This window comes from Hippoglossus hippoglossus, chromosome 1, assembly GCF_009819705.1.
Source record: "Hippoglossus hippoglossus isolate fHipHip1 chromosome 1, fHipHip1.pri, whole genome shotgun sequence".
Taxonomy (NCBI): domain Eukaryota; kingdom Metazoa; phylum Chordata; class Actinopteri; order Pleuronectiformes; family Pleuronectidae; genus Hippoglossus; species Hippoglossus hippoglossus.
The window spans coordinates 10,100,199-10,119,011 of NC_047151.1; the positions used below are offsets into that span (position 1 = coordinate 10,100,199).

Below are 18,813 nucleotides of genomic sequence, written 5' to 3' on the forward strand. Positions count from 1 at the left end.
ATTGTAGAATTATGCCAGTATAAATATTAACTATTTTTCAGTAAGTCAAAGGGAGTAATACAGTTTTTACTTCGCAGGCATTTAAAACTTTGTCAATGTATCATCACTCTCCACACAGGAAAGCACCAGAACACTGAGTATGCATCGCCGTCCAGTCAGAGTGGAAACGGCCACAGCAGCAGGGACCAATCAGATGACTTGTTTTACTCCACTGTGAACTTCAACACGCACGCCGACTGCAGAGGTCACATACTCCACCATCACACACATCCCAACGGATGAATCAGACTTGTATTGTAACCTCTAAACTCAGTTCTGAATATGTTCACAGTCATGTGCAGTAACAATACGTGCTGTAAATACCCACCGCTTGCAGATATATATATTGTGACAAGGAGAAAAAACTATTTATAAATGCTTTTTAATTTAACCACAATAAAATAAAAGATAATAGAGATTTTCGTGTGTGTGCAATTTTGTATTTTTCAAAGAGTTGGTGAAGAAATGAAACACCAACAATAAACACACACACATGCACACACGCACACGCACACACACACACACGCACACAAACCAGATAACCATACTTCCTGTTTAGTTTTTCTGCCTTACATTCAAACTTGACATTTGTTTGACACATAGCCTACTGAGTTAGCGTTTGTTAATTTGTTACCAGTGCATGGTTACATTTTTGAACAATGGAATTTAATTGGTAGATAGATAGATAGATAGATAGATAGATAGATAGATAGATAGATAGATAGATAGATAGATAGATAGATAGATAGATAGATAGATAGATAGATAGATAGATAGATAGATAGACAGATAGATAGATAGATAGATAGATAGATAGATAGATAGATAGATAGATAGATAGATAGATAGATAGATAGATAGATAGATAGATAGACAGATAGATAGATAGATAGATAGATAGATAGATAGATAGGTGGATGTCTTGATCTGTCAACCTGCAGGGTATAAATGTAAGGCTATTCATACTGTAAATTAGAACTAAGTCAGGGTCATGTTCCTCTTTTTTTAACTTTCTATTCCTGTGAAAATGTGAGTAAATCAAGCTTGTTTGTTTCAGGTTATCACAACAGCACAAGTTGCAAGTTTCTGTGAATTAACTCATATTTTTCACGGCCTTTTCATGCAGCAGCAAAGCCTCCAAACAATCGGACTCATCACAGTGAGTAAGATCTGACCAGCACATCTCCATGTGTGTCTCTAATGTATTTGTGTGTGTATAAATATAAATCATAAATAAATAAAAAACATAAATACTTTATTTTGTCTTTGCACTTCTTAATAAATTAAGTATCCACAATACCCACAGACGTCAAAGTGGACAGTGAGTGATTTATATTTGTGTGTGTGTGTGTGTGTGTGTGTGTGTGTGTGTGTGTGTGTGTGTGTGTGTGTGTGTGTGTGTGTGTGTGTGTGTGTGTGTGTGTGTGTGTGTGTGTGTCTGTGTGCCATTTGCATTTATATTATTCAGATCTAATGTGTGTAAATCTTCTAGGAGGTAATTGTACATGTCGTTCTTTCCTGCAGAGCTCAACATGTCACTGTTCCTGACTGCAGCGATGTGTGTGGCAGCCATACTGTTTGTGTGTCTGTTCACACTGTGTCTCCTGTGCGCTGTTAAACACCAGAGATCAGGCCCACGCCAGAACAGAGAGGTCAGTCTGTGACGGAAACGTCTGCAGCCATGTTAGCAGTGAGATCCAGACTGAACTACCTCTCAGGGACGGCTCTTCTCCTTCAGGTTCTGATGTTTCTCCCAGTTTTGCACCAGTTGTATGACATCATCAACACGCTGAACTCCTCAGAGAATTCCTCAGTCTATTCCCACATGGGCTCAATCAGACATCACACAGACTTAGAGATGAGGAGCTGTTCATTTGGTGCAGTCCAGTGGATTCGGTCATTTGTGTTCATATCTGTCTACACAGTGCATGTGAAAGTATTTTTAGTGGTTTTTGTTTCTGTTCCCTTCACAGACATCAGCGGACTATGAGACAATGACGCCTGGTGAGTGAACTGAACCTGAACCCCGCTGCACCTGTTCACCTTCAGACTGTGCTGCTCCCTCAGCTCCACCGCCGCCACCTCGTGACCTCTGCCCCCACTTCACATCAAAGCACCGGGAATCCACTGTCACTCTCGGTGAATATGCTGAAGTGGATGTACGAGGCCACATCTGCCAGTACCAACATCTGGATCTCAGCCAGTTGGAGGATCATGTTTATCACAGGCTCTGTGGTCCCAAAGATGGACCCATGCAGATGAACTGTTGATACCACTCAGTTTATTAGGGCCCGAGCACCGTTGGTGGGAGGCCCTATTGAAGTACGAAGGATTTTTCTTATTATTATTTCCCTTTAGGGGGCTTTTTCAGGACCTAGACATGCTCAAAAAATAATGAAACTTTGCAGGAAATTCAAGAACCACGGATATTTTTGAATTCTGGAGTAATTTGAAATGGGCGTGGCAAAATGGCTAAACACCGCCCTAAACACCCTAAAGTGCAGCCCCGGCACCACGATTGGCCAACATGTACAAAAATCGTTAGGGCCATGTGTCTTTTCATAACAAACAAAAAAGTCTCTTGGATAGATATGCTTGACCAAACAGGAAGCCCGCCATTTTGGCTTTAGTGGCCATTTTGACCGTTTTAGACATTTTTACTTTGACGAACTTGTCGTAGGGCTTTCATCAGATCAACTTCAAATTCGTTGAGAGTCATCTCAACAAGATAGAGATATAACGTACCGCGAATTTTGTCACAGTCTGATCGTGGCGTGGCATTAAAGTTTGATGAGTCAAATCAAGATGATTGAGCTGCACCTGCAATATTAGTCACTAGAGGGCAGTGTAAGACCATGGTTTGCCCAAGGCACAAATCTTCTTCCCCAGGGCTGAAGAGTTCGTTCACACATTGTTTATATGTTGGAAACTAAATTTAACTTACTGATGTTTATCAATTCATGTTGAGAGATAACTTTAGTTCATGATTTAAGAGTAAAATGAGAATTTTTAAAGTGTACGTCACACGGTGTGACCGTGGGGTGGCGTGAAATTGTGATGATTCGCAAAAAATAGGGATTTATTAATAACTCCTCTGTGCATTGTTCTATCAGCCTCAAACCTCATTCACACATTGACAGTCCAGCCCTGATCAGATCCATGTGTCAATATTGACTTATCATTACAGCGCCACCTGCTGGCTACAGGAAGTGACATGTTTTATACTTTGATGAACTGCTCCTGGCTGCTTTACAATATACAGCTCAAATGAGCTGAGACAAGTCATTGGATCATGGTCAGAATTGTGACATTTCCTCAAACCGTGTAAACATTGAGGTGCGGCGAAGGTTCATCCTTCGCCAAAGAAGACGATGTTGTCATAACTCCACTGTGCATTGTCCTATCGCCACCAAACGTCTGTCTCATGATCAGAGACCAAGCCTGAACAGCTCTATGTGTCAATATTTCCTCAGTGTCATAGCGCCACCTACTGATTCGCCATGAAACAGGAAGTACTTTGTAAATCCACTCTGCATTATCCAACCGGCCCCAAAATTCAGACCTATGATCACAATCCTGACCTGAACAGCTCCATATATTAATATTAGTGCAGGGTCATAGCGCCACCTACTGATCAGTGTGAAAATTAAGTTGTTGTAACATTGTCCAATTGACACAAAATTGCTCACGCTACATCAGAGCCCCTACTTGAACAGCTCTATTAGTCTGTATGTAATAATAGTGATGGCGCCACCTACTGGCAACAGGAAGTAGGCCTCGTTTTACAACTATCATTCGATTTACATAAAATTTCCACCGTGTGATCTGCAATTGATAGCGTGGAAGGCAGGGATCGACGTCTCGTGACAGACGCAGGAAGTGAACATTTATCCATCCCGCAGTGCGCAAAACGCATGCAACGCGGAGCCATGTGCCCGGTCGCCGATTGCTCTCTCCACCAACCGCAACAGGTCCCGAGTTGCGTGTGCTCGGGCCCGTTCAGTGCTACAACGTAGCCCTAGTTTACAAGTTGGGTCTTGTTTCTAAAACTTTAGACAGCACCTTAAATCCTCAATTATAACTTTCTACTTTCTGAGATATCTTGGTGCTAATAGAGTATTAATAATAATATGATATGTGGCCAAAACACACATGTTTTATACATTTTGAATGAACCTATGCTGTTCGTAAACTATAAAAATTCCAAATTCAACAATTCAGGAGTTGTAATATTGTGTTTTGTTATTTCTAGATGAAAAAGTGTCATTTTGTATGACACAGAGAAGGGAAAATGAGATATGAGATACATTGTACCCAAATTAACCAAATTATAATATATGAAGGTGTTGTTCACTGTCCTATAACATTCCCAGTGAGACAGGTGGCAGTTGGGAGGGATGCTGCGTTGCTTCTCACATGTTCTAAGTGGTTTCAGAGTGAGGTTAAAACAGAGGAAGCTACTGAAACACAAGAAGTGTAAGAGGAAACACAGAGTTGTCATTAATTTGGGGACAGTTACAAAGACATGAAACCAGCGTTGAGATCAGAAAAGGAAAAGGGACAAAGACGTATGAGCAGCATGGACAAGGTTTTCCTCATTCTGATTCTTGTGGGAGGTAAGTTCCCTGAGATTGACTCAATTGAGTTTGTGTTCTGTGTCTTTGTTTCAGCGAACACACTCACAACCTTTCATTGTCACATTCCTAATTCTTAAAGCAACACTTTCTGTTGCCTTGCTGTTGAGTTTCAGCCTCAACTGTGAACTCTGTTTGCTTTTAAAGGGTATTGACGAAGCTGGGATTTGGAGATTTGTAGTTGGTGTTGAGAGCTGTTTAGATAACACAGTGGGTGCACCTTGAAATCAGCTTTTCCTAACCACAAAAACAATGTCAGGGTTAAAAAGTATAAAATATATAACATCAAATTCAGGTTATTTTTTCAGACTTTTAATTTTTTGTGAAATGCTGCATATATGTTTCTATAAGGGCTTCTAGAAATACTCAAATGAAAGAATGAACTGCCAACAACTTCCACATAGGGAATGTTAATGGGGACCACTGCTTTACAGGAGTGAATCTATTGACGTGAGAGTTTATAGAAAATAGTTGTTGAAGGCTGAATGGAGATGTGACTTTTGTTGCTGTCTCTGTGTCTTGTGCAGGATTCTGGAAGACTGAAGCTATATCTGTAGAAGGAGAGCTGGGTGGAAACGTCACAATTCAATGCTCTCACGATTATGCATATGGCAACGTCAAATATTTCTGCAAGGACCCTTGTAAGGGTAAAGACGTCGTAATAAAAAGCAGCGAAAACAGTACAGGCAAATACAGTATCAAAGATGAAGGAAACACGTTCTACGTGACCATCTCTCGTCTGACAGAGGGCGACGCAGGGAAATACTGGTGTGGAATAGAGAGAGCTGTTAAGGACACGTTCAAAGAAGTCGTCCTCACGGTCTTAAAGGGTGAGTTGAGTCCCCGCTGTACAGGAACTGTTTTTATGACGTTGTCATTCGTCATCACTTTATCACTTTAACATTTACTGCATTTCCTTTTCACCAAAACGTGATCGACATTTCACAAAAGTGTCTGTTTCAAACTGATCTTCTCTTTTTCGCAACAGGAAAGAAGTGAGAGGCTGTAACAGAAACGAGACAAGGAACTAAATAAACATCACTCTGTCTGTTTCTCTTTCTTTCTTCAGGAAAAACACAGGACCCTGAAGAGGACTTTTCACAATCAACTGTAGGTGAAGGATTTACTACAAATGCAGCACGTGCTGCATTTACTACAACTGTCACACCTGACGTTTCTGGTACGTGGACGAATCAGAATATTTCCAAATCAGAATATTTCCAAATCAGAATATTTCCAAATCAGAATATTTCCAAATCAGAATATTTCCAAATCTGAATATTTCCAAATCAGAATGTTTCCAAATCAACACAACTCACATCTGGAATGGACACCACAGGCCATACAATGCAAAAAACAAGCGGCGAGAAAACATTATTATTAATGTTAATATTACATAATTAATAACAAAATTTGAATGAAACAATACTGGATCATGTCTTACAGACTCAAACTGCACTTATTTTCGCCTTTGGCCAGACACCGTGCTGTACGTTACTGTTGGGAGCGTCGCCACGCTCAGTGTGTCACTGCTGCTGGCAACGAGGTTCAGGAAACGCAGAGACGACGTCAGTGCAGAGGAAGGAGAGGTATGAGACACAGAGATGATAACACGTCAGTCTCCTCACGGCCTAACAACCTGCTCCCTATAGAGACGCATGATGATAATGGTGACAGCAAATTAAACTAAGCAGAAAACGATAGGTTCTTTTCATAGTTTCTGAGGTCAACATATGTGGGGGGGGGGTTTCCAAAGTCACTCTCCCCACATGGTTCTTTATGTTTAATGCATAGAGTAGGAAATACACTTATTCATTATCTTAAAGAGTTTTAGACAGGGAGATAGTCACCTGTCTTATTTCTTTCTATTAAATTTTCATTCAGGACTGTGCACAGTCAAACACACAATGACATGCAGATTTTTCTCTTTTCACTTTTCCACAGTTAGACAGTGAGAACGATGACATTGCAAAAGAAGTGCGGTCGATGATAAGATTATCTGAGAAGAACTCTGGTGCTCACCGCCCAAACCAGGATCCTTCAACGTCTGTGTACACAGAGGTTGAATACAGCGCACCACCTCATATCAGTGAAACCATCTGCTGCTCCAGAGGTGCTACAGAGTCAAGACATTCAGCTGCAAATGTCCTCAGCACCACTTCAGAGATCTGCAGCATATGTATACCAGCCATGATATCAGAAAGAGCAGGAGATGGCTGTCTACGAAAACGCACAGATGCACCTGCAGCACTGAGGAATGCTCTGATCAAAGCGACAGACAGCTGTTTGAGCACTGTGTCAGTTGTTTACTACAGAACCTGCAGTGATTCCACTGAATCTAGGCCCCGCTCTCTTTGGTTTGGCTTGGATTTGTCTGAATAGCCTGAGTTCATCTCAGAGTTTTGAGTTTTGTGTGTTGTTATGGAGTTTTTATGCGGCTGAACTGCACGACTCACTCTGCTTCTACACATGTAAAACTACATGGTCTGTGTGTTGTGTTGATGGTATGTAATATGGCTTAACTCACTTTTTTTGCTCACTGCTTAGTTTGTTGTGTTGTTATTTTCTGTATCATGCTCTTCATATGTATGTGATGCCATCTGTGCATGAAATAAATGTAATGAATTCATCAATTACAAAAATACAATAAACTATAATTGAGCCTGCGTTTTTGGCTGATACGTATATGTTCAAAGTTCAGAATTTAGTGACTCCAAGCTGTCAAATGAATAAAGACACCAAATAAAGATTTCACATTTCCACATGACAATGAAACCTATTGTCTTGTGTTTAAAATGGGACAGTGAGATCTAGAAGAGAGGTGGGAAATGGATCCCAGCAATGAAACCCTGTTTCAATAGGGTAATGAAAGAAGAGGCAAGAAGTGATGACATGAACAAAGCTTCCTGATCCAGTCCTCTACAGCAGACACCTGTTATCTTATCAGATTCATATTAAATCAAGTTCCAATCGGTGGATGTTAATCTGTTGTTCTACAGATCAGATATTATTAATGCACGTTAAGACAAACAATGACAGTTACATCTTTATAATGAAGTATATTTTGTTGTGCACTGGTGAAATAGATTAATTAACATGACTAATGACAGACTTGCCAAACACATTTTCAAATGGAATTGATACAGATGAGTAATTTTAGTGACCAGTGTCAATTGAGTACATTTTAAATACATTTCTATATTTTCTATTTTTATTCTTGGCAGGTCAGTGGTAAAATACGTTGAACTGGCACGTTCTGAAAAATTCCTTTGGCTTGTATTGATCCTTGTCACAGCTGCAGCTGCTGTGGCTCAGAAGGTAGAGCGGGTCGTCCACTAACCACAAAGACTAGTGGTTTGATCCCAGTCTCCCCCATTCCTGGTACCCAAGTGTCCACCTCGGCTGTCCCTGTGTGTGATAGAGAAAGGGATTTACACAAATGATCTACAAACTGTATGATAAAAAACTTTGAGTCATCATCAAGACTAGAAAAGATCTATTTTACCGTGATGAATTAAAGTAGAAGATGTGACGGCCTTGCAGGATGCAGCAAACTAAACTTGCATTATCCTCTGAACTGAATCCAGGATGTGCTGGTGTAGGATATAGTTCATGAGGACACACATATGGTTGTTGTTTGAGTCACACGAGTTACAATAAGTTCATCATTTCACTTTCATAGGTTGAGTGGGATGTGTGGACAGGTTTGTAAAAGAGGAAGAGGCATGAAAAGCACCTGACTGAACACAACAGCGGCAGAGAGTGTGACAGTGTGAGCTGTAGGTAAACTGGGAGTGATGGGAGCGGCCGGGATCTCATGGAGAACAACTATGACTGTCATCATCACAGCATCACAAATCCCAGGTAAGATGATTCCTCGATGCATTAGGACTTTTTAAGCTGCTGTGACCAAAAGAAACCTTCACACCTAACAGAGTTTATCATTGTGAAAGCTCTGATCAGTGTCAGAACCACAGCCGTGACCGGTGTGGAGGGTCAGACGTTCAACTTCACATGTGAATACCCACAGAACTGGCAGGGCAACGCCAAGTACCTCTGCCGTGAGGACGACAATGACAATCACCTGATACGCACAGATAGACACAACCAGTGGGAAACAAACGGACGCTTCTCCCTGTACGACAACACCACTGCAGCCTTCTTCCTGGTCCAAGTGGACAGACTTGTCCCAGAGGACGGTGGGACATACTGGTGTGGGGTGGACGTCAGCTTACAACCGGATCATATCAGTGTCATACACCTGAACGTCTCTCGAGGTAAAGTCATGTGTAGATAGATAGATAGATAGATAGATAGATAGATAGATAGATAGATAGATAGATAGATAGATAGATAGATAGGTGGATGTCTTGATCTGTCAACCTGCAGGGTATAAATGTAAGGCTATTCATATTGTAAATTAGAACTAAGTCAGGGTCATGTTCCTCTTTTTTGAACTTTCTATTCTTGTGAAAATGTGAGTATATGAAGCTTGTTTGTTTCAGGTTATCACAACAGCACAAGTTGCAAGTTTCTGTGAACTAACTCATATTTTTCACGGCCTTTTCATGCAGCAGCAAAGTCTCCAAACAATCTGACTCATCACAGTGAGTAAGATCTGAGCAGCACATCTCCATGTGTGTCTCTAATGTATTTGTGTGTGTATAAATACAAATCATAAATAAATAAAAAACATCCATAATTTATTTTGACTTTGCACTTCTTAGTAAATGAAGTATCCACAATACAAACAGACGTCAAAGTGGACAGTGAGTGATTTATATGTGTGTGTGTGTGTGTGTGTGTGTGTGTGTGTGTGTGTGTGTGTGTGTGTGTGTGTGTGTGTCTGTGTGCCATTTGCATTTATATTATTCAGATCTAATGTGTGTAAATCTTCTAGGAGGTAATTGTACATGTCGTTCTTTCCTGCAGAGCTCAACATGTCACTGTTCCTGACTGCAGCGATGTGTGTGGCAGCCATACTGTTTGTGTGTCTGTTCACACTGTGTCTCCTGTGCGCTGTTAAACACCAGAGATCAGGCCCACGCCAGAACAGAGAGGTCAGTCTGTGACGGAAACGTCTGCAGCCATGTTAGCAGTGAGATCCAGACTGAACTACCTCTCAGGGACGGCTCTTCTCCTTCAGTCTCTGATGTTTCTCCCAGTTTTGCACCAGTTGTATGACATCATCAACACGCTGAACTCCTCAGAGAATTCCTCAGTCTATTCCCACATGGGCTCAATCAGACATCACACAGACTTAGAGATGAGGAGCTGTTCATTTGGTGCAGTCCAGTGGATTCGGTCATTTGTGTTCATATCTGTCTACACAGTGCATGTGAAAGTATTTTTAGTGTTTTTTGTTTCTGTTCCCTTCACAGACATCAGCGGACTATGAGACAATGACGCCTGGTGAGGGAATTGAACCTGAACCCCGCTGCACCTGTTCACCTTCGGACTGTGCTGCTCCCTCAGCTCCACCGCCGCCACCTCCTGACCTCTGCCCCCACTTCACGTCAAAGCACCGGGAATCCACTGTCACTCTCGGCGAATATGCTGAAGTGGATGTACGAGGCCACGTCTGCCAGTACCAACATCTGGATCTCAGCCAGTTGGAGGATCATGTTTATCACAGGCTCTGTGGTCCCAAAGATGGACCCATGCAGATGAACTGTTGATACCACTCAGTTTATTTACAACTTGGGTCTTGTTTCTAAAACTTTAGACAGCACCTTAAATCGTCAGATATAACTTTCTACGTTCTGAGATACCTTGGTGCTAATAGAGTATTAATAATAATATGATTTGTGGCCAAAACACACTTGTTTTATACGTTTTGAATGAACCTCTACTGTTCATAAACTATAATAAATTCCTAAATCAATAATCCAGGAGTTGTAATGTTGTGTTTTGTTATTCCTAAATGAAAAAGTGTCATTGTGAATGACACAGAGAAGGGAAAATGAGATATGAGATACATTGTACCCAAATAAACCAAATTATAATATATGAAGGTGTTATTCACTGTCCTATAACATTCCCAGTTGGGAGGGATGCTGCGTTGCTTCTCACATGTTCTAAGTGGTTTCAGAGTGAGGTTAAAACAGAGGAAGCTACTGAAACACAGGAAGTGCAAGAGGAAAGAGGAAACACAGAGTTGTCATTAATTTGGGGACAGTTACAAAGACATGAAACCAGCGTTGAGATCAGAAAAGGAAAAGGGACAAAGACGTATGAGCAGCATGGACAAGGTTTTCCTCATTCTGATTCTTGTGGGAGGTAAGTTCCCTGAGATTGACTCAATTGAGTTTGTGTTCTGTGTCTTTGTTTCAGCGAACACACTCACAACCTTTCATTGTCACATTCCTAATTCTTAAAGCAACACTTTCTGTTGCCTTGCTGTTGAGTTTCAGCCTCAACTGTGAACTCTGTTGGCTTTTAAAGTGTTTTGACGAAGCTGGGAGGAGATTTGTAGATTTGTAGTTGCTGTTGAGAGCTGTTTAGATAACTCAGTGGGTGCACCTTGAAATCAGCTTTTCCTAACCACAAAAACAATGTCAGGGTTAAAAAGTATAAAATATATAACATCAAATTCAGGTTATTTTTTCAGACTTTTGCTTTTTTGTGAAATGCTGCATATACGTTTCTATAAGGGCTTCTAGAAATACTCAAATGAAAGAATGAACTGCCAACAACTTCCACATAGGGAACATTAATGGGGACCACTGCTTTACAGGAGTGAATCTATTGACGTGAGGGTTTATAGAAAATAGTTGTTGAAGGCTGAATGGAGATGTGACTTTTGTTGCTGTCTCTGTGTCTTGTGCAGGATTCTGGAAGACTGAAGCTATATCTGTAGAAGGAGAGCTGGGGGGAGACGTCACAATTCAATGCTCTCACGCTTATGCATCTGACAACATCAAATATTTCTGCAAGGACCCTTGTAAGGATGAAGACGTCCTAATAAGAAGCAGCCAAATCAGTACAGGCAAATACAGTATCATAGATGAAGGAAGCACGTTCAACGTGACCATCTCTCGTCTGACAGAGGGCGACGCAGGAACCTACTGGTGTGGAATAGAGAGAGCTGTTAAGGACACGTACAAAGAAGTCGTCCTCACGGTCTTAAAGGGTGAGTTGAGTCCCCGCTGTACAGGAACTGTTTTTATGACGTCGTCATTCGTCTTCACTTTATCACTTTAACCTTTATTCCATTTCCTTTTCACCAAAACGTGATCGACATTTCACAAAAGCGTCTGTTTCAAACTGATCTTCTCTTTTTCGCAACAGGAAAGAAGTGAGAGGCTGTAACAGAAACGAGACAAGGAACTAAATAAACATCACTCCGTCTGTTTCTCTTTCTTTCTTCAGGAAAAACACAGGACTCTGAAGAGGACTTTTCACAATCAACCATAGGTGAAGCATTTACTACAAATGCAACACTTCCTGCATTTACTACAAATGCAGCACTTCCTGCATTTACTACAAATGCAGCACATCCTAATAAGTCAGAGTCTGAAGGTGTGTAGATATACATGTGTGTGAGAGACAGAGTCCTGAGTGATGTATCTTCACTGAGATATGATGTTGTCTCTTTTCTCCAGGGAAGCTGGTGTACATCGGAGCAGGCCTCGGGGGGGTTGTGCTGGCTCTGGCGGTGGTGCTGCTGATATTCTTCAAACATCAAAACAAAGAAATCAGCACAACCTCTGGTGAAAAAACAAACTCATTGAACAGTGTTTATATCATATGATGGCAGTTTCATATTACGCCCAGAATAACCACAACGACCAAATGATACACAACAGCAGTGATCTGGGAACACCCAGGCCTGAACACTATTACAAGCACCTGCCGGCCACCTCATGACGCTCTGTGTCAGAGAGCCATAGCAACCACGTAGAAGCGCCCTGGCAACCACCACAAAAAAACACTCGGGGATGTATAATGCTGCTGCATTCACACCAAACGCAAAAAGGAAGTTTTCATGTGATGAGACAAAGTCAATGCAAAGAAGCGAAATACACAAAGACTTTTGCATTTGAACTTCAGCAAAAAATGAATGTGATGCCATGTCGTGAAAGCCAATCAGCGTTGAGAATGAAACTCACCAGACTCAGGTCCTGGCACAGACCCAAGCTACTAGGTCATAGGTAAACATATTTTAAGGCTACATCCAACCATTTATTTTATTTTCTGCTCATTAAGAAGAAATACAAGGCTCATACAGCATTTTCATTTTCAGATCAATACTTTGACCCTTATTGGAGTGAACACAAAGTCAATTAAAAGCCTTCATCCTCATTTACCTAGGGTTGGGGCGGCATGGTGGAGCTGTTTGAATTCCAGCTTGACTTGGGTCTTCATAGTTTGCATGTTCTCCCTTCGTCTGCATGGGTACAACCCTCTTGAAAATGCTGTTATTTCTGGGCAAAATAAATACAATTGACAGAATATTGGTAAAGGGCATAATGCATAGGAAAAGATGACATTAAATAGATGGCAATGTATTCTACTTTATTTTGGTTATTTGCTGCTTTTATTGTAGAATTATGCCAGTATAAATATTAACTATTTTTCAGTAAGTCAAAGGGAGTAATACAGTTTTTACTTCGCAGGCATTTAAAACTTTGTCAATGTATCATCACTCTCCACACAGGAAAGCACCAGAACACTGAGTATGCATCGCCGTCCAGTCAGAGTGGAAACGGCCACAGCAGCAGGGACCAATCAGATGACTTGTTTTACTCCACTGTGAACTTCAACACGCACGCCGACTGCAGAGGTGTCACACATCGCCCTGCAGAGGTCACATACTCCACCATCACACACATCCCAACGGATGAATCAGACTTGTATTGTAACCTCTAAACTCAGTTCTGAATATGTTCACAGTCATGTGCAGTAACAATACGTGCTGTAAATACCCACCGCTTGCAGAGATATATATTGTGACAAGGAGACAAAAATATTTAGAAATGTTTTTTAATTTAACCACAATAAAATAAAAGATAATAGAGATTTTCTTGTGTGTGCAATTTTGTATTTTTCAAAGAATTGGTGAAGAAATGAAACACCAACAATAAACACACACACACAGGCACGCACACAAACACACACACACACACACACACAAACCAGAAAACCATACTTCCTGTTTTGTTTTTCTGCCTTACATTCAAACTTGACATTTGTTTGACACATAGCCTACTGAGTTAGCGTTTGTTAAATTGTTACCAGTGCATGGTTACATTTTTGAACACTGGAATTTAATTGGTCGAGAGCCACCTCTTGTTTTCTGTTTTCCTCCTCTCACCTTCTGTTTGTGTCACACCCTTACTCAACACAAAAAGACTTACATCCTCATTTCTAAAGGCAGATGTTTTGAATTATTAAGCACAGAAGAGTGAAGAGAGAGTAAAACAGGAAGATCAGAGAAGAGTATTTTGGCTTTCGAGAAATTGAACTCAATATCTGACAAAGTTAAGATTCAAATTATAGTACATTTGGAAAAACCTGGACCATGTCAAAGAGAATATCACCTCAGTTTTTCATTTGCTTAATGACAGGTAATATTCTCTATATACTGTTTGTATTTGTGTCTGTTGCGTGTGAGATGTATTTTGGCTGAAACCTGTCGTGATAAAATATCTTTTTTTCGACAGCCGTTGTGAGTACACTGTCTGTGACAGGAAGTAAAGGAGAAGATGACAACATGGCATGTAAGTACAATAAAGACGCGATGAAAGATAAAATGACTACTTGAGTACATATCTGAGGAAATATGTTGAAATATTTCCAATAATACTTCTACTCATTTGAGGAAACAGTTGTACCATTTCCTGCCTTTATCTAACAGCTACAGTGACTTTGCAATCAACAGTTTTGCATAAAAACTTGTATTCATCTGAACTGTGATACATAGTACCAGTACATGCCAATATTAGTACCAGTACCATGATACTTATTAATACATAATGATATTTAATAATGTTTATTGAAATGCCCTGAAATACTTTTGTATACTTCGATATAGATTCCTACTGTGAGTGATGAGGTTCTACGTGAACACATTTTGTCCATTTTATTAGTTTCACATTTGGGTTTATGTGTGTTTGTGTGTGTGTGTGTGTGTCTCAGTTTGAACTGGGCGGGGCTTTGTTCAAGAAGCGTAACATCATGTCCTTCCGTGCATTAATCGGGGCCTCACAAGATATGAATAAGTCCGTAATTTGTGGATTTTGTGATCAAACACACACATACAGACACACATAGGTTACCATCTGAATTGCTTTTCTTTGATTACCAAAGACACTACAGGTCTCCATGAACCTTTCCAAATCACTGAGGCCCCAGGTTTTAGGGTGAACATTGTTTTTTATGTCTTCAATGAGCATGTACTCTTTCATACATTTCAACAACTACTAAGAGTAATAGTATAATGAAATTAAAACATGAAAAATATACTTCAAATATACTATAAAAATACTTTATGTAACTTATTCTTAACCTAATCCTGACCTAATTTAAACCTAAACTTAACTTAATCCTAACCTTAAACAATGTATTTACCTTCATTCCACTAACACAATAATTCTTTTACCGGCCACCATAATTCTGTATAACGAGTGCTTTTCATTCTCGATACATCGACTTTGAATGCATGACTTTACAGGAATGGAGGATATGAAATAAAATAATCATCCGAAAGAAAGACATGTTGTGTGTGGCATCAAATAGAAGTGTGTGTGTGAATATGCTTTAGTTATATTCAAACGTTCTGGTTTTGTAATGTAAAGACAGTGAGATTCATGTATGAGGGTATGTGAAAAGTTCAGCCTTCTGTTCCCACCCAGTCACGCTACATTTCTCTGGCAGGTGTCAACGCACCAGTGTGGCACACGGCACTTGGAGACTCTGTTAGAATCAACTGCATGTACCTTCGAACTGAAGAAAGCACCGTCAAACACTTCTACCGAGAAAATCCAGACTCTGAAGGGACAGATTTGATTTCAACGCACACTTCGCCTATGACTATGAAAGACAGGTTTTCTTTGACGGACCATAAAGAGCAGGGCTTCTACACTGTGATGATATCCATGCCGAGGCAGGAGGATACTGGAAGATACCGTTGTGCTAAGAGAACAGTTAATGACAACTTCACAACATGTTTAACTCAGATCCATCTCCATATCGTAAGTAAGTATTGATCTGATTTTAATCATCCTGTTTCCAAACTCACCAACACAACACAATCTTTTACACACAAAACTCCACTTCTTCAGAAAAACATGACTTAGTGTATAGAGAAGTGAATGTATTTATTTTGATTTTTTTTCAGACAAGAATATAACACCAACAGCGACTCATACCGGTAAAGCTGCAAAAATTAAATGTCCCTACCCAGACTCCCATGAGAACAATACAAAATACCTGTGCAAGGGGGAGGATCCTCTCAACTGTGTGGAGTTAATACAGACAACAGAAGGTGAAATAAACAGGGTTAAAGGCAGGTTTTCTATACGGGACCACCAAAGATTGAAGTACTTCAATGTGAACATTGAAAATCTGAGCACAGCCGACTCTGGAACGTACTGGTGTGGCTCAGACAGAAAATGGCACAATGCTGCTTACACCAAAATCAACCTTTCCATAGGTGAGTACTCTGCGGAACATGAAACACTGTAACACACATTATTTTTGTACCTATACGCAAAAGATTGAGTAAAATAATTTGATTGAAATATATTTGTGCTGGAGCTACTTTCACTCTTTCACTCTTTCAGTTTTCTGTCAGATAAAAACTGAACATGCTCACATAGACCTATATTACAAACTCTAACAGAGTAAAGAGCGTCGGCTCGGTGTCGACCAGATGCAACATTTAAGTTGTAATGAAAATATTTCAGTCCCGATTTAGTCGAGGATACCTGTGGTTACCATGGTAACACCAGCTGCATTTTAATACTACAACAGATGTATATGTGGCACAGAATGGGTTATTGTGTGTGGGTGTGTATTTGTACTTATATTTTTGTTGGGACCATTCTGGGAAAGTGAGGACATTGTGTGTTTGTGTGTGTATGTGTGTGCGTGTGTGCGTGTGTGCGTGTGTGCGTGTGTGTGTGTGTGTGTGTGTGTTTCCACACAGAAATGTCCCTCATGTCGCCCTTCACACTTCTAATCTTGGGGCTTCTTTTCTCTCCGCCCACAGACGAAAGACGCATCAAAACCAAAAAATCAGGACTTCAGCAGACAACAGCAGCACCATCTTCTACAACAACCCTCCATGATGACACTTCAGACTCTGGTGACCTCATCACTTTGATTCCTGCTAAGAAAAAAACAAGAAACCATCATATACACTCACTTCTACTAAACAAACACTCTCTGACATGTCCTGTGCTGCCTGCATGTGTCCTTAACCTGTGTCTCCTGTTGTGTCGTGGTTGCAGGCAGGATTGGCATTACGGTAACGTTTCTGGCGTTGTTGGTGACAGCTGGGATTGTGCTGACAGTGTTCATACATAAACTCTGCAGGACACAAGGTGAGGAATGCACAGTAGCATGAACACTAACATTTAAAACCCCATAAATACACACAAACGTTTCATTTGCTCATTTGTTTGTTTTGTCTTGAATTCTCCTGTTGGCAGCCTATCAAAGTAAAGTTAATTATGGGTAATTTTGGAGTCACGTTAATATTTGAAATTAATAAAGAAAAGCCTAACTTGCACATTTTTTCTTTGTACATCCTGCAGGGGGGTCAACAATGCAGAGCACAAACGCTGGACAAAACTCAGAGGTGCATATGTACCTACGTTTATTTCACTTTTGCACAGTATATGTAAAACCTGCATCCGTCACATCTGTCGCTCTCCTCCTCCTCCCAAGGAAAATCACAATGATCGAGTGTATGAGGAGATAAAGGAGCGGAACCAGGGGGCAAGCTCTGGAGATACAACTCTGTCCGTTTGTGCCCTCGTCAACCGTCCTGCAGAGCAGCTCCACTATGCCAGTGTCAGTTTCCAGCAGGAAGCTGTCACAGTCTCCACAGACAGAAATCCACATCCTGACACTGATCAAAATGTTTCCTCGGACTGTGAATACTCATCCGTCAGAATGACTCAGGGTGGCACCCAACTTCCTCCTCTCTACTCTACTGTCAAAAACCCTGAGGAACTTTAATAAAGTCAGTGTTTTAATGTTTAAGATATTTGCATTGGTAAATGCAGTTGAGGATTTACATATTTTGTGTGGAGAAACATTCTGCAGCTTTAATTTGAATACATCTTTGGTTACATTTTTGAGTGATGGACAATGCTATTTGGCACAGTTTTGTATATGTGGTCTGCATATAATATTTACAAGAATTCCACTGTCTGTCACTCTCAGCAAAAATGTGCTTGTTGTATATTAATACTCAGCTTTACTTAAGGAGGCACAAAGATGTTGTACAGGATACTACACATACTATAACTTAGGTAATCATTCCAGTTAGAACATATATGCAGCATTTTATCCACAGGGTCACAGGAATTACCACAGCAAAGAAGAAAGTTACTGGTTGTGGTTGTATCGACTCAGAGTCAGCGGATTAATGCATGCACAGATCATAATGAAGGTTCATAGACATACAGTATATTGCATTTTCGATTTAACTCATGTGACTTATAGGATGAAAGGCTATTAATAATTGATCTGCATCTATCCTGTGTGAAAGAATTCTAATATTATCTGGGTATTTTAATGATTTATCATTTAGACATAGATCTTGATTTGCCCCCATTACTGATTTACTGGTATCTAGTGTAAAGAATAATTGAATGTTGTTAATAGACTTTAAATTGTCCATATTCAAATTTTTGGAGATACTGAAAAATAACTATATCTGAATAAATCATAGGATCAGTTTGTGAAAATTCCTAAACAGTATTTATGAATGAAATTTGCATTTGAGATGAGCTTCTTAGTGAAGAAATGTGATTTCATTCCTTTTAAAGTTTTAAAGTTTGCATGTTGAGGTTTGTGACCTCAGTATTCTCAGCTGATCGTGGCACGTTCAGTTTATATACAGGGTCTATTTTATCAAGTCAGTTATTTCATGTTCATCTTCTTTTGCTCTGCAGCGCCATCGTGT

At 40.3% G+C, this 18,813-nt stretch overlaps 4 protein-coding genes across 15 annotated transcripts in view; all 4 read left to right on the forward strand.

Moving 5' to 3' along the window:
* Positions 1-7,340, forward strand: part of LOC117769088 (CMRF35-like molecule 1) — a 21,137-nt gene extending 13,797 nt beyond the window's left edge. For 2 of the 3 annotated variants that reach the window (XM_034597719.1, XM_034597712.1), the window contains exons 3-5: positions 5,743-5,778; positions 6,216-6,262; positions 6,618-7,340. In XM_034597719.1, the coding sequence (XP_034453610.1) occupies positions 5,743-5,778; positions 6,216-6,262; positions 6,618-7,055 (521 nt within the window). In that variant the 3' untranslated portion in view covers positions 7,056-7,340. Of the gene's footprint in view, positions 1-4,519; positions 4,656-5,200; positions 5,504-5,742; positions 5,779-6,215; positions 6,263-6,617 lie in introns of those variants that run through there. The other variant, XM_034597703.1, reaches the window with a different exon arrangement.
* A 941-nt stretch (positions 7,341-8,281) lies between these two features.
* On the forward strand, positions 8,282-10,557 carry LOC117769130. Of its 5 annotated transcripts, XM_034597779.1 has the most exons (7): positions 8,282-8,537; positions 8,627-8,950; positions 9,179-9,197; positions 9,267-9,280; positions 9,401-9,442; positions 9,606-9,733; positions 10,055-10,557. In XM_034597779.1, exons 1-7 carry the CDS (start codon positions 8,471-8,473, stop codon positions 10,349-10,351), a joined length of 891 nt encoding a protein of 296 aa, XP_034453670.1. In that variant the 5' UTR covers positions 8,282-8,470; the 3' UTR covers positions 10,352-10,557. The 5 variants fall into 5 exon arrangements, with proteins under 5 accessions (XP_034453670.1, XP_034453680.1, XP_034453690.1 ...); XM_034597789.1 differs by lacking the exon at positions 9,179-9,197 and having other exon boundaries at positions 9,248-9,280; XM_034597799.1 differs by lacking the exon at positions 9,179-9,197 and having other exon boundaries at positions 9,251-9,280.
* Positions 10,558-10,799: 242 nt separating this feature from the next.
* Positions 10,800-13,694, forward strand: LOC117769113 (CMRF35-like molecule 8). 3 transcript variants are annotated; one of them, XM_034597757.1, is made up of 5 exons: positions 10,800-10,953; positions 11,483-11,805; positions 12,045-12,194; positions 12,278-12,385; positions 13,333-13,694. In XM_034597757.1, exons 1-5 carry the CDS (start codon positions 10,862-10,864, stop codon positions 13,542-13,544), a joined length of 885 nt encoding a protein of 294 aa, XP_034453648.1. In that variant the 5' UTR covers positions 10,800-10,861; the 3' UTR covers positions 13,545-13,694. The 3 variants fall into 3 exon arrangements, with proteins under 3 accessions (XP_034453648.1, XP_034453639.1, XP_034453658.1); XM_034597748.1 differs by having other exon boundaries at positions 10,800-10,952; positions 11,467-11,805; XM_034597767.1 differs by having other exon boundaries at positions 10,801-10,952; positions 11,503-11,805.
* A 339-nt stretch (positions 13,695-14,033) lies between these two features.
* Positions 14,034-18,557, forward strand: LOC117759304 (CMRF35-like molecule 8). Of its 4 annotated transcripts, none has more exons than XR_004613461.1 (9): positions 14,034-14,242; positions 14,339-14,395; positions 15,552-15,872; positions 16,015-16,329; positions 16,888-16,983; positions 17,129-17,221; positions 17,435-17,478; positions 17,568-17,926; positions 18,148-18,557. XR_004613461.1 is itself a non-coding variant. In XM_034581515.1 (9 exons), the coding sequence occupies exons 1-9, from the start codon at positions 14,197-14,199 to the stop codon at positions 17,859-17,861; spliced, it is 1,215 nt and encodes a 404-aa protein (XP_034437406.1). In that variant the 5' UTR covers positions 14,034-14,196; the 3' UTR covers positions 17,862-18,557. The 4 variants fall into 4 exon arrangements, 3 of the variants coding, with proteins under 3 accessions (XP_034437406.1, XP_034437291.1, XP_034437482.1); XM_034581515.1 differs by having other exon boundaries at positions 17,568-17,755; positions 17,807-18,557; XM_034581400.1 differs by having other exon boundaries at positions 17,568-18,557.
* The last annotated feature ends 256 nt before the right edge of the window (positions 18,558-18,813 follow it).